We start from the raw sequence: 13,749 nt of genomic DNA, 5'->3' as shown, positions 1-13,749 counted from the left end.
TTTAATATTAAAAGTAATTAGCCTGTGTTAACATCAGCTGGTTTCTTCGTTTGTTTGTGGGGGGGTTGGCTTTGTTTTTTATTTTTTAGTTTGAAAGATCAGTCTGTTTCAAATTAGACATAAAAGTTTCTTGAAGCAGAGTTACTGCTTTCATTTCTCCTTAGCCGTCCAGCATCTTAACAGCACAACTTAATTTCTCATTTGTTAAGTTTGTAGGAAAATGGGTGAGAGGAGAAATGCTGTAGCTAAAAGGGATGTGAACTGTGTTTCTAGCACTCACTGGGTGTTGTCCAGGCCCAGCTAAAAGCAAGCTTGGACCTCCTAGTTTGAATCCCTGGATTTTGGTGTGTATGGTGCATCATGAACTCTTCTGAGCGTAATAGGCATTTAGTCCTGGAATGAATTGTCACAATTCCATGGTTGTGTTGTTATTTACAAACTAGTGTAAATTAGCTTTAGAAAAGAGAGCTAAACTAGAACCCATTTTTCTTGAGCACAGATTTCAGATTCTTAGTCCCTATTACATAGTCTTTGACCACTTCACTGAAAAGGACATGACTTTTGTAGAATATTAAGTTTTGCTTTAGTCATTGGTGGATGGGGACATTTTCCTCCAGTTTTGTTGTTTTTTCCTTTTTTCTTGTTTCCATCACCATCTTCAGAGGGAAAAATCTTCATGTCAGAATTATGTCTTTTTTCTTTATGAAGGTGCGTCTTTGACAGCATCTCTCCTCCCCATGACCTGAGGATGAATTTTCTCTCTCTCTTGTTCTAGGGATGGAGTTAACATTTAACTATAACCTGGACTGTCTGGGCAACGGCAGGACGGAGTGCCACTGTGGGGCGGACAACTGCAGTGGTTTTCTCGGAGTGCGGCCGAAGGTCGGGAGGGGGCGCCCAGGCCCTGGAGCTGGGGGCGGGCTGCTGATGAAGGTTGTCTGGGGCCGGCTGGGGACGTGCAGGCCAGTGGGACCTGGTTTGGTGTGCAGGTTGTCAGTTATGTTTACCCAAAGTTTGGACTCCAGCTTGCACAAGGGGTACATCTCAGTAAAAACTGGTAGTTCTGCAAAGGGGTGTCTATTTCTGATTGAGTTTGAAGTTAGCAAAATCCTTTTCAGTTTTTAAAAAATTCACAGTGTACTAAAAACCATCAAATTGGTGAATTTTATAGTTTGTGAATTACATCTCAGTGTCTTTGAAGTTTTTAAAAAAAGCACTTTTTCAAAAGTCAGTGGAAACGAAGCCTTATGTTTAGTATAGTTCTGTCACGAGATGAGTCCTTCCGGCGGTTTAGTCACTGAACAACAGACAAAGTTCAGTGAACGTGAGGTTGTAGGATTTTCCTTTTCTGTGAAGCTTCATGCACTGTGATCATTAAAACCGCGGTCCTTCCGTCCTACCAGGCGGCGTGTGCGTCCACAACCGAAGAAAAGGCAAAAAATGCTAAGTTAAAGCAGAAGAGACGAAAAATCAAAACAGAACCAAAGCAGATGCATGAAGATTACTGTTTTCAGTGTGGAGACGGGGGAGAGCTGGTCATGTGCGACAAAAAGGACTGTCCCAAAGCCTACCACCTCCTATGCCTTAACCTGACCCAGCCGCCGTACGGTAAGCCCGGCCCCGGGACCCTCCCCTGACTCGAGTTTTTGCCGGTGATGTGTAGCTGGGAGTTTGTCCTGGGCTCCCTGGTGGAGCCGTGGACCCGGAAACGTGGAAGGAACAGGCCCCAAGAGCCAACAAAAATGTTGCTAGTGAGAAATCGGTCTCTCTGCAAGTGCGGGGTGCCTGCGGGCCAGCAAGCATTCGCTCCCTGTATTTTATCACGTAGGGGAGGAGCTGGCCGCGGGGCGCTGCGTGCGGGGCGGTAGCCCCCAGCCGCGCTGGAGGCCCCCAGACCTGTGCCGGTTGGGCCGCCGGGCCTAGCGCGCTGGTTGGACTGGAGGAGGCGGGGAGGGGGTGTCCGCGGGCCGTGGGCGCAGGCACTCACCGGGCTCGCCCTCCCGCCCTCACCAGGAAAGTGGGAGTGCCCGTGGCATCGGTGCGACCAGTGCGGCGGTGCAGCCGCTTCCTTCTGTGAGTTCTGTCCCCGCTCGTTCTGTAAAGAGCACCAGGAGGGGGCGCTGGTTCCCTCCGCGCTGGAAGGCCGTCTCTGCTGCTCTGAACACGACCCCGGAGCTCCCGTGTCGTCCGAATACTGGAGCAAGATGAAATGTAAATTGGAATCACAAGATCACGCAGAAGAAGGCAAAGAATAACTGGGTGGTGATTTCCTTTTTCTTTGTTTTTTCTTTTTATTTAAATTAAAAAAGGAAAAGAAAAAAGTCAGTAGGTGCTGCATGAGGGCCAGGAGAGGCCGCTGCAGCGCGGACATCAGCGCCGCCCTGTTCGAGCGGAGACAGGACGCAGGTGGTGCAGGCCGGAGCAGTTGGTGGTAGCTGGTTTCTCGGTTTTGTTCTTTTGGTTTGGGGACTCTTGTGGAGGGTTAGATTCCCTTGGTCTTTTCTTGCTTTTTATTGTGCTTCAATGCCTCTGCAGCTGGAAAACGATGTCTTCACTTTTAAAATAAGAACGAGAAAAGAATGAGATAAATGAGATAAATTTAAAGTCTAGAATGTGTTCCTTTGGTGTAAAAAGCAAAAGTAGCCATCATTCCTTTATTTATTTTCATGTTTTAAAATTTTAAGAAGTGTAGTTCAGATAGTCTAATCAGTGTACGTGTGTGTGTGTGTGTTTTAAGTAGGAATTGGAGAAAGCCCCCTAGAAAAGGGTGTGATGGTCTCATACACCTCTGTCCTGGGCAGTAGGTAGGCTGACTTCTCTTTCCCTTCCAGGTGTCTTTCATAGTCTTAGGGAAGGGCTCTGTGGGAGTACCAAATCCGGCCTCTTGAAAACAGAAGGCCTCAGTGGATTACCTCTGTGGTCTTAAACTGGGTGGGCTTTGTGATAGACAGCTGTACCTAGAACGGTATGGTATGTAAGGTGGTTGTTGGTTTTGTTTTGGGGGAAAAAAAAAAAAAGAAATTGATGCACTCACTGAGTTTGGAATGTTTTCCATTGACAATGGATATTTTTGATGAAGTGCATTTATGTGGATGTGAATGCGTAGTTAGAATGGTCATTCCCGCTCCCCTGACCCACTGATAAAGGCAGCTAAAGGGAGACGAAAGGCACAGACTGAAAGTTGGATCAAATAAGCACCATTTTCTGTTCGATTTAATGTTGACTCTGGTCTGACTCGGAGAGAATTATGGGCGTTTTATTTTCTGTCTCTACTTTCCTCTCCCTGTCGAGCATCCCCTTTGTCCACTGACCCCTCAGTCGTGTTTCCTGGTGAAACCACCCCGATGCATTTGAACTGTGTTTGAATAGATCTTTTTGGTTTAGTTCCTAATTTTGGGGGGGGTCCCCAAATTATATGTAAACAACTTATGCTTAGTGTTGTCCAGTCCCTAAAATCACCCCCCGAGGAAGGGAAAACACTTGTACAGGGTATGTAAGGGCCACGCAAACACACTTCGTCGCAGGAAGCACTGAGGGAGGGCCCCCGAGGAAGCAGTGTTAGCGCAAGGGGTTGGGTCTCACAGATGCACGTGAGCCAGGATGTCTGCCCACCGAGTTCCCTTGCTTCTACTGCTAAGGAACTTCTGTATCCAGTATCCCCCATATGAATTCACCAGTAATGTCTGAACCGTTGTAACATGTTCTCAGAAGCCTAGGGCTAGCTCCAATGAACGTTAACTTTCTCTGTGAATTTTGACTGCTTACAGTTGCTGGTACCTGGTAGCATTTATCTTCCCTCAAGAAGTACCTAGTAACCTTACAAAGGTGGGGAGATAGATGCTCTACCGCAAACCTTCCGTTGTGTTACGTGTGTTCCTTTTTCCTATCAATTTAGAGCTCTTCTTTGGAAAAAAGAAGGAAAAAAATGTTTTGTGCCTCTCTCTCTCTCTTTTTTTTTTTTTGTATGTAAATGTGCAATTATACTGGATTGTTTCTTGTTAAAAAAAAAAACAACAAAACAAAACAAACAAAAAAAAACACTACAGTTCCTTTACTTAAGCTCCTAAACTGCCATTTGCCTGATTCCAGCAAATAATTCTGAGGTAGCTTATCGGACCTCCAATAATTCTCTTGAGTAGACATGGTCTCAAAAGAAAGAGCAGAATAGAAAATGCTACACGTCACCAAATGTGATTGCTCCCAGTCACGTGAGACACGGCGCACTAAACACTAAACTGTGCTCTTGAAGAATCTCTTGAGGAATTATATAGTTTGATGTCCTTTTACAGAATAATTTAAGAAAATCTAGGTTTTATCATACTGAAATTTTATTTTATATATGTATATGATAAATGTTTGCTTTTTTAAACTTACTAACATGAAGGATTTCCTTTAATATTCAAACCGCAACTCTTGCTGAAACAGTCTCCGCCCTGAAATCGTGTCTCCTTGCTTTGTTCTGGACTCAGTGCTATTTAATACCTGACGACTTTTATACGGGAAGCCAGGGTATATCCTGTGTGCGATGAACACCTGCAGTTTAAGTCTTTTTATGCAGCTTCTTCACTGTGTCGCGTTTTGTTCGTATGTCTGAAACAGAGCTCTGCTGAGATTTTTTGGGAGGGCAGTGGGGGGGGGTACTGATAGGATTACTCTGCCATTTAAGAAATCAGGGTAGAACACAGATTAGCTGACCGAGCTCTGGAGTCTTTGTCCACGAACGTTCTGTGACATCTGAAAGTGGCTTTAGTTCTGCCGATGCCGCGGAGCTGTCCTCACACCTCCAGTGTCACTGCTGACCTGTTTTATAGATTCTAAAGTCACAGGTTATGGAGGCAGAAAGGGTGAGCCTGGCTGGCGGGGTGCCTGCCAGTGCCGCCCCGGATGAAATGTCACTCATGCGTCGTCTGAACTTGTCCTTTGTCTGCTTTTAAATCTGTATGTGGTCAGAGCACAAATGGTTGGTTTTTATTCTTGTCTGAAAATGAAATAACTTAAAGTGGCCTGGGAGGATGGTGGTATTTTTTTAACCTCGTGTTGATTCTCTGGAGGAAGAAGTGAATGTTAGATTTTTGATAATCAGCATACAGCCTCAGAAGTTGGATCGGCAACAAGTGAAGATGCAATCCAGGGGGACCTCCCCAGCCCTGGGCAGGAGGAGGGGCCGGACCTGGGGGCCTGAGAAGGGAGGGTGGATGGCCCCTTTCCTGGAAGGCTGAGCAGCAGGAGGAAGTGAGTCACTGCCTAAATACCTAATCAGGGCTCAAGTTAGGAGTGAGGTGGGCTTTGCTTTCATTTTCCTTTTAACAAGGTCCCACCCTATCTTAATTCTCAAAAATGCTCTGGCCTAAGCTATAAAATAGGCTTTTAGAATCACTGAAACTTGGAGATTTCTGTGTGTTCAAGTCAGGAACACATCTAAAAACTGAAAGAAAAAAAAAAAAAGTGGGGTGGGGGGAGGGGAGGGCTGCTGCCAGCTCCCTGCCGCCGTTTCCACATAGCTTTGGAAACACGCCTGTGTATCATGTCGTGAAACCCTGAGGTGATTGCGTAAAGCCGAGTAGCTCGTTGCATGGTCTGTTCTAATCGGGAAGACCCGGGTCTGCAGTTTGGAAACAGGCCAGCTTGACAGACTCGGGCTCTGGACTGCCGAGGAGTGTTGCTTGTCTTTCATTTCACTTTAAAACATAAAGCTCTTCGTCAGCAGTCACCTTCCAGCCAAGGTGCCACGTCCCACCAGGATAAGAAAACAAGTTAGCGTGGAGTCCCCACAGCCCGGGAAGCTTCCCTGGATGTCCTTCCGCCCGAGGTACGGCAACACCAGGAGGTGGCCTTGTTGCTGGCCAGTGCAGATTAGACTTGACTTGCTCTTACAAGGCCGATGTGTCCAGCCACCTGGTTGTCCAAGCTGCTGCAGACGTGAAGTGATCATTTGGAACAACTTCCTCTGGCCCAGGGCCACGTAGAATTGGTCTCTGGTTGTTTGTAAACAAAGAGTGGAAGTGGCTTCCATTTTCAGACAGGCTCGGGAATAGACACAGGTAGACAGCTTTGCCGTGTGTTAATAGTGAAGAGTTGGACATTTGTATATACTGAAATCTACCAACGTCTATCTGGGGTGGGGTACAGGGAGAAAAGGGGGTTTAATAGAGTCAGGGAGGGATGATGATGTTTACCACAGGTACGAAGTAGTCACTTTAACATTGAGACCTCTGCCTCATTGAATTCAGGTTTTTTAAGTACTTGAAACTCCTCAGATTCTCCTTATTTTACAGTAATTTTTGAATTTATGTAGTAGAAAGCATTGTTTTGTATACTGTTCTGTCTCTCACCCTCTCTGAGTTGGATGAAAGGCGGGGTTCTGCAGCTGGGGGTCCCGGTATCACTCAGATCCATGCACACACCTGGGGGAGAGACTCCTGCATGAGATACCAGCAGCATTTATACGAGTATTTCCCACGTATGTCCTTTATTTTGTCAACCCCATCCCCAAGCACCTCTTCTTTCTTTTTAATATATGCCTGTGTAGGGAAAAAACAAAAATTTGCACTTATGTTACACTCCCGAAATGCTGGGTGTGGCCTGTGTGTTTCAAACCCACTTCCGTTCTTTTTTCGTCCTTTTTTCGTCAGTCCATTGCTTAAGTGACAAGGTCAGGTGCTGTGGCACATGTGTGCGCAGGAGGAGGGGGAGGACAATTACCCCTAAAAGTCGCTAACAGGTGAGAAAAAGGGAAAAGATGAGTAGTTGCCAAAGTCATTTATTCAGTCCTTAGTTTTCTTCTATGACATGACTGCGTCCGCTCATTGGCAAGAAAGCGCCCTCGGGTTCCAGTACTCCCTTCCCGGCCTGCCAGACTCCTGATGTGTGCGAATGGCTCTCAGTAGCCATCAGATCACCTAGCTGAGGTGTTTATATGGTGTTCTTGTTGGTTTAGAAGTGGACTGGATAAAATTTACCTTGTTGTCACTAATATTGTCCTTTATCTTATTTGTGCTGCCACATACCCTGTGCTAAAGAAGAAAAGCATATTGCCGCTGATAACCCGGATGCTAAATGATGCTCACAACTGGCTAACAGTAAGGCTCTTTTTAGATACAAGGGTGTGTGCATAATTGGAATTGCTAGGAGAAATTCATCTGTATCGGCTTGTGATATTACTGCACAACGAACACAGATACCTGCAGGTTCTGTTTTCATTTCCTCGTGATCTTTGTCTATGATAATGACCTTTGTAGACTGGTTATTTCTGTACTTTATCTGTAATAAACTTTGTAGACCCTGTGAAATGTTATTTTGCCTAAATCACTTGAGACTTGAGTCTTTAATAACAAAGCATCAATATTCACTAAAGTCGATCTCTCTTGAGTTTCTGTGACTTGGCTAGAAGCTCTTGACACTGAGGGATTAGTGTTAGTTCTCCCTGGGGGGTGTTCCGCTAGGGCATTACTGTATTATGACTTGATGTTGCCACATAGACTTCAAGATATATGATATTTCGGGGATTTTGTTGATTGGCCTATGTTCTGTTGCATAGTGTGACACATATAAAGCTTGGTTAACCTGTACATAGATAGCTTATTGTTGGCTAGTTATAGCGTACTTAGGACTGCCTGTAATATTTAAGCTTCTTTCTGCTGTGTGTGCTGGTAGGAACATATAATTTTTGTACATTGTATCTACTGAGATGTTGCCTTTTTTTATTTCACAAATACTTTGGAATTCAGATGTGGTTTTTGCTTCCGTGAGGATTAATTTGGAAAGATTTTTAATGACATTCCACTGATTTCAGATTTTGCTTGAGATTGACTTCAATAAATTGTCCTGTATGTTCCAAATTAAATATGTGGACTTGTTCATTGCCTGCCACAAGTCACGGGGCAAGAGGCCGTCACGGGCTGGGAGGGGACCCAGCGCGGGTCTGGCTGACCCTGTGTGTGCCCCGCGGCCAGCAGGCCTGCAGCCCTGGAAGTCCCCGGTGGGAGCCCGCACGTCTTCCGGCAGAACGGGCTGCGCTGCTGAGGAACATGGATCCGGAAACACGGGGGCCTCGTCGTTTCCGCGGAAGGAGGGCCCTCGCCGCAGCGCAGCGCGGCGCGGCGCGTGAGCCTGGCCGGCGGGGACCCCGCACTCCTGTCCCATCGCTCTCGGACCCGGGGTGGCCGCCGCGCGGCTGGAGCCGGTCCCGGGGCCAGGCTGGAGGAAGAGCAGCGCGCCCGACCCCGCCGCTCCCCGCCGCTCCCGGTGCAGTTTCCGCGGCGTCCGCCAGGCCGCGCTGCCGCCGGCACGGCTCGGCTCGGCTTGGCCCGGGACCGCCCTCCACGGGGCCACGTCAGCTCCGTCCTCCGTCCTCCGTCCTCCGTCCTCCGTCCTCCGTCTGGGATGGGCAAGGCGGCGGCGGCCCTCGGGGCCGAGGTGGGCGTGCGGCTCGCGCTGTTCGCCGCCTTCCTGTAAGACCTGCGGTTGGACCCCGGCCCCCACCCTCGCGCCCGCCCGCGCCTGGAGAGGGCAGGTCCCGCCGCTCTGCCGGGCTCCGGGCGCGCTTCCGGGCAGCCGCCGACACGCTCACACCTTTGTGTCCCCTTCAGGGTAACGGAGCTGCTCCCGCCCTTCCAGAGGCTCATCCAGCCGGAGGAGATGTGGCTGTACCGGAACCCGTACGCGGAGGCCGACTACTTCCCAACCAAGCCGATGTTTGTGCGTGCGGAGCGGAGCGGCCTGCCTTGCGGCCTCCGGGCTCCTTCCGAGTTCAGTGCTAGGGAGCAGGAGGCGCTCACACTGGCTCCCGGATGCCCCGTGCAGGGGACAGCACTGCTCCCTCCGCTGATGTGCTGATGTTTAAGACCCAGGTTTAGGGAGCAAGACGTCTGTCTGTTTTGCTTAAGAGAGGTTCTGTGGGCGAGGTTCCTTAGGGCGGTGCTGGGTAACTGGTCGTTTAGAACAAGGCTGATTGGTGTTCACCGGTGGGACTTTGAGCCCAGTCAGCCACAGACACTGGATACTGCATTTGGAGGAACATTTAGGTCTGATGTGTGAGCTCTGCTGTCACTTCATCCCTCTTCCCCTAAGAGCTCTTTTCACAACTAGTTGTGCGGAGTTTTCTGTGTGGTTTTCTTTTGTTTTAACCTTGGACGTATTCTGGTTCAGGTCATTGCATTTCTCTCTCCGTTGTCTCTGATCCTCCTGGCCAAATGTCTCAAGAAGGCAGACACGGCAGACAGCAGACAAGCCTGCCTGGGTAAGAGCCAGCCCTCCTGGCTGGTGTTCTCATCTTTGGGCTGGAAAGCGGCAGGGGCGGTGGGGTCCACCCCGGGGTTGTGGCCGCAGTGTGTGGCCCCTGAGCTCTGTGTTCCTAAAGTAATTGTGTCCCCACCTGTTACCCTGTGAAGCAGAGAAACTGCACTGTAAGAACTGGCTTCGCCTCCTACGTGTGCTTTAACGCACTGGATTATTCGTACCTCAAGGATGTCTTCAGTCTAGTACAGGAGTGCTCCCTGAACCACAGCCGACTGGTCACCGAGGGCCAGAATTATTTGTACACTCAGCTCAGCCCTCATCTCAGAAGAGCCAGGCTGCTCTCTTAACATGACAGGGACCATGCAGTCCTAGCAGATACCACGAACAGCAAGTCTCTTTGCCTTCCAGCTGCCAGCCTTGCCCTGGCCCTGAACGGCGTCTTCACCAACACAATAAAGCTGATAGTGGGGAGGTAAGTGACAAGCGCCAGCCACCGCACCAGCCTCATCCCATCCCCACCAGGAGAGGTAGTTAAGGGCACCCCAACCACACCGTTCCCCGCTCCTTTTCTCTTTCTTCTGTCTCATCTTTCTTTTCTCATTTAACACTTCCTCCCTTCCTCTACCTCAGTCCCACAGGTGACACTTGGGCTCTTTTCTGCCTTGGGCAGCATTTTCCACTGACACACGGCAGAGCCACTGTCCTCCAGGGCATCCCCGGCAGCGGCGGTGTGACTCACTCTTTGCCCTAAAAGTTAATCGTGTCACTGTGAACTTTTTCTCCCCAATTTTAAATACTGACCCTGGAAGCAAGGCTTTTCTTTTAGTGGTGACTATCCAGTCGAGTTTCATTATTTTGCCAGAGACACTATTTGACCAACGGTAAATAGGCTTATTGACACAAGACAACCGAAAAATAATTTCGGGAGCTGTAAATGATCCCTGTTCAGACCCTGCTTATTTCTTCCAGGCCACGCCCGGACTTCTTCTACCGCTGCTTCCCCGACGGGCAAGCCCGCTCTGACCTGATGTGCACGGGGGATAAGGATGTGGTGAACGAGGGCCGGAAGAGCTTCCCCAGTGGACATTCTTCCTGTATGAGCACCACCCGGGCTCTACTTCTGTGCTTTTTTTTTTTTTTTTTTGGATCACTGAGTGTAACCTAGGAAGCTTGTCAGGATGGGAACATCTCATGTACTCTTGTTCTTGTATCTGGAAACTGGAGAACCGCCCCCTCCTTAATAAGCTTGAACCTTGACTATTAGGGTAGATAGTTGAGGACAGAGGAAGTAGTTCACCTTAAGGAATTCTGAACATTATTACTGTATTATTTGCCTAGATCCTGCAATCTCGTACTAGTCATAAAAACATAATTAACCTTTATTGAAGGGTTACTGTGTGTCAGGTGCTTTGGGAAGCATTTTAGACTCGTGTCTCTATTGATACCATAATAGCCAACGAGGTGGTACTGTGATTTTTATGATTCCCATTTATTCAGGAGGAAACTAAGGCATCAAGAAGTTAAGTCACCTGCCCGGAGTCCTGTGGCTGGTACTCCAAAAACTGCTCTCAGGGCAGCTATTACTCACTTTGGGACAGTCTTTCATTTTCCCTTGTTTCCTTCTGCCTTGTAATCGATAATCTCAATCGATGATCTACACCAGAGGTTACAAAAAGGGCTAAAAATCTGCTCATGCCCCCAACCCCCTTTTCCTTTTTTTTTTTTTTAACATTTTTTATTGATTTATAATCATTTTACAATGTGTCAAATTCCAGTGTTCAGCACAATTTTTCAGTCATTCATGGACATGTACACACTCATTGTCACATTTTTTTCTCTGTGAGTTATCATAACATTTTGTGTATATTTCCCTGTGCTATACAGTGTAGTCTATTCTACAATTTTGAAATCCCAGGCTATCCCTTCCCACCCTCCACCCCCCGGTAACCACAAGTCTGTATTCTCTGTCTGTGAGTCTATTTCTGTCCTGTATTTACGCTTTGTTTTTGTTTGTTTGTTTTTGTTTTTGTTTTTTAGATTCCACATATGAGCGATCTCACATGGTATTTTTCTTTCTCTTTCTGGCTTACTTCACTTAGAAGGACATTCTCCAGGAGCATCCATGTTGCTGCAGATGGCATTATGTTGTCGGTTTTTATGGCTGAGTAGTATTCCATTGTAGAAATACCCCTTTTCCTTTCAAAGACCTGACTTAGAACTTCTCCCTCTTCTAGTTGCATTTGCCGGCCTGGCCTTCGCGTCCTTCTACCTGGCAGGGAAGCTACACTGCTTCACGCCGCGAGGCCGAGGGAAATCCTGGAGGTTCTGTGCCTTTCTGTCACCTCTACTCTTTGCAGCTGTGATCGCCCTGTCCCGCACCTGTGACTACAAGCATCACTGGCAAGGTAAGCGTGGTGTCCAGGCCACGGATGCCTCCGTGTTTCTCCTGTCAGCCCTCCCCAGCCCTGGGCACGAGGAGACCCTCCCCAGGCACCTGCTAAGTGGACACACCAGTGTTCTGTCCTGCATTCAGAGCTCCATGCAGCATGAGAAAGCACACGGTATCCTTAAAGAGATTACCGAGGAGGGACATCCTAACTTTCCCATTATTTTGAAGCATCATAAGTTCAGAATAAACTCTCTAGGAATTTTTTTTTTTTACAACCAACCTCAAAGCTCAATTTACTACTGTCTCAAAATAAATCAAGGTCATTGTCCTGAGACTTCTGCTCAGAAACAAAAGTAAAATTCAAGAAACCACAAAATTGTGATTAAACCAAAGAAATTTAAGTTGAATGAATAGAGTAAAACATCTAAATAACAGAATAATCTGCACAGAAAACCTCACAGTTCAAAATAAAAGCTGGCAGTACTGCCCAGAGGCCCTGAGGAGGTCTGTTTGGAAGGAAAAACCAAATTTTTGTAGAGAAGCACCTCCTGGACAGTTTGCCCTTCCTCTAGAACCTCTGAGTGGTGAGAAGGGCTGTGGATAACATTTAGTGAATGTGTTATTCTTTTGGATTAAAAAATTCAGTCAAATGAATTCGGAAAAGGCCTTGTTACACTTACTTCATTAAAAATGTGTGTTGATTCGGGGTTCAGACAACAACCTGATGCTGACAGTGCTGCTCTATGTGACACAACTAAGAAACCATAAACGTGGACTTCAGGGGGGTCTGCAGTCAAACCACTGGAGTGGCCGGAGGGCCCAGCGCCCCGCTGCGCGGCGCCCACCACGACTGCCGGAAGGCCCGTGTCCTCTCCCCGCAGACGTGCTGGCGGGGTCCGCGCTGGGCCTGGCGCTGGCCTACGGCTGCTACCGGCAGTACTTCCCTCCCCTGACGGACGCGGACTGCCACAGGCCGCTGGGACACGGCCCCGCACTTCCCATGGCACAGAAGCGGCCCGGTGGCCCTCATCAGTTTGATATTTAGACACAGGAGCAACCTCCAGGAGAACAGGTGACCACGCCCAGGACAGGACTTTCTGACCTTTTACTTCCTAAGAGGTACGAGCGAGGCACAGCCCCCGCGGCTGCGGTCCCGCACCGGCCCGCGTGGATTTACTGTGAGGAGCCCAGGTTCTTTCACTGCCTGGTGCCACGCGTTCTGGGGACGAGCTCTTTCCGTGGGCCCCCAGCAGCGATGAACCTGGTCCATCGGCTTGATATCCCAGGATCTACTGCTTTTACATTTAATTTTGATACTGTTCTGGGAAAGATCTTGTCACAAAGAAGCCTTTTTCATTAGCCCCACTTTGTCCTGGAAGCCAGAGTTGATTATCAGAACTTAATTTACATTTCCCAAAGCCCCAGATCTTAAAATCTAGGGATAATAATCTTAAGTTATTTTAGTTCTGGTTACTTTCTCTGGTGACAGTTCCATCAAGGCTTAAACAGGAAAATGTCCAGTTCTGGCTAATTTACCACTGTGTTATGCAGACATAATCCAGGTCCAGCCAAATACTGCTGTCCATTGTGAATACGGTGAACACAAATGATTTGTTGAATTACTAACAAACAGTAAAAAAAAGAAAGCGGTGAGGAGCGTGGTTTCAGCACTAAGCTGACAGCCATCTCTACCTCATCTGTCCTCACGAGCACCCTTCCCTCCGCGCACGACTGAGGAGCTGCCCACACGCAGTGGCCGCCAGCCAGCTGAGGCGGGGGGGACCCACAGCATCGTCATCTGGGCACACACAGGCCTTCTCCTGTCCCTGCTTCACAATGGGCTGGAGCAGTTACAAGACATCATCAGAACCGATGCTCTAGGACCTATGACTCCCTTTCTCTTTGTGATTATACTTTAAATATGACGTTGTTTTAAAAAATAACTAACTCAGGGGTTCTCCCTCCAGATTTGGTCCAGCCAATGAGGTGGAATGACACTGCAGTCCCCCTTGAGTCATCTTCAAAGAAATTCAACTGGGGATGAATTCAGCTCTTTCTAGAACATGTTTTCGGTGTATCTTTCTCCTTCAGTAAATGTGATATTCAAACAAAATGGTGAAGGT

General features: G+C 48.1%; 2 protein-coding genes across 8 annotated transcripts in view; both read left to right on the top strand.

Annotated features, from left to right (window-relative positions):
- The window catches only part of NSD3 (nuclear receptor binding SET domain protein 3), a 92,108-nt gene extending 84,265 nt beyond the window's left edge, over positions 1-7,843 (top strand). For all 3 annotated transcript variants that reach the window (XM_010946244.3, XM_045509932.2, XM_045509926.2), the window contains 3 exons: positions 776-882; positions 1,404-1,608; positions 2,014-7,843. In XM_010946244.3, the coding sequence (XP_010944546.1) occupies positions 776-882; positions 1,404-1,608; positions 2,014-2,255 (554 nt within the window). In that variant the 3' untranslated portion in view covers positions 2,256-7,843. The remainder of the gene's footprint in view (positions 1-775; positions 883-1,403; positions 1,609-2,013) is intronic.
- A 77-nt stretch (positions 7,844-7,920) lies between these two features.
- PLPP5 (phospholipid phosphatase 5) lies at positions 7,921-13,739 on the top strand. 5 transcript variants are annotated; one of them, XM_074353620.1, is made up of 8 exons: positions 7,921-8,450; positions 8,589-8,657; positions 9,148-9,238; positions 9,646-9,709; positions 10,207-10,331; positions 11,472-11,642; positions 12,508-12,698; positions 13,594-13,739. In XM_074353620.1, the coding sequence occupies exons 1-7, from the start codon at positions 8,028-8,030 to the stop codon at positions 12,669-12,671; spliced, it is 1,107 nt and encodes a 368-aa protein (XP_074209721.1). In that variant the 5' UTR covers positions 7,921-8,027; the 3' UTR covers positions 12,672-12,698; positions 13,594-13,739. The 5 variants fall into 5 exon arrangements, with proteins under 5 accessions (XP_074209721.1, XP_074209720.1, XP_074209719.1 ...); XM_074353618.1 differs by having other exon boundaries at positions 8,020-8,450; positions 8,589-8,747; XM_010946236.3 differs by having other exon boundaries at positions 8,292-8,450; positions 8,589-8,697.
- Positions 13,740-13,749: the final 10 nt, after the last annotated feature.

Source organism: Camelus bactrianus, chromosome 26 (assembly GCF_048773025.1).
Source record: "Camelus bactrianus isolate YW-2024 breed Bactrian camel chromosome 26, ASM4877302v1, whole genome shotgun sequence".
Classification (NCBI taxonomy): Eukaryota; Metazoa; Chordata; class Mammalia; order Artiodactyla; family Camelidae; genus Camelus; species Camelus bactrianus.
The sequence above is the reverse complement of the archived record's forward strand: the minus strand, read 5'-3'. Positions and strand labels throughout refer to the sequence as shown.

Excerpts from the sequence above, each read along its gene's own strand:
- PLPP5 (XM_074353618.1), top strand. The coding sequence starts at position 8,028 with ATGGATCCGGAAACACGGGGGCCTCGTCGTTTCCGCGGAAGGAGGGCC. Across the intron at positions 8,748-9,147 it reads GGCCTCCGGGCTCCTTCCGA|GTCATTGCATTTCTCTCTCC; the intron begins GTTCAGTGCTAG and ends ATTCTGGTTCAG. Across the intron at positions 9,710-10,206 it reads ATAAAGCTGATAGTGGGGAG|GCCACGCCCGGACTTCTTCT; the intron begins GTAAGTGACAAG and ends TATTTCTTCCAG.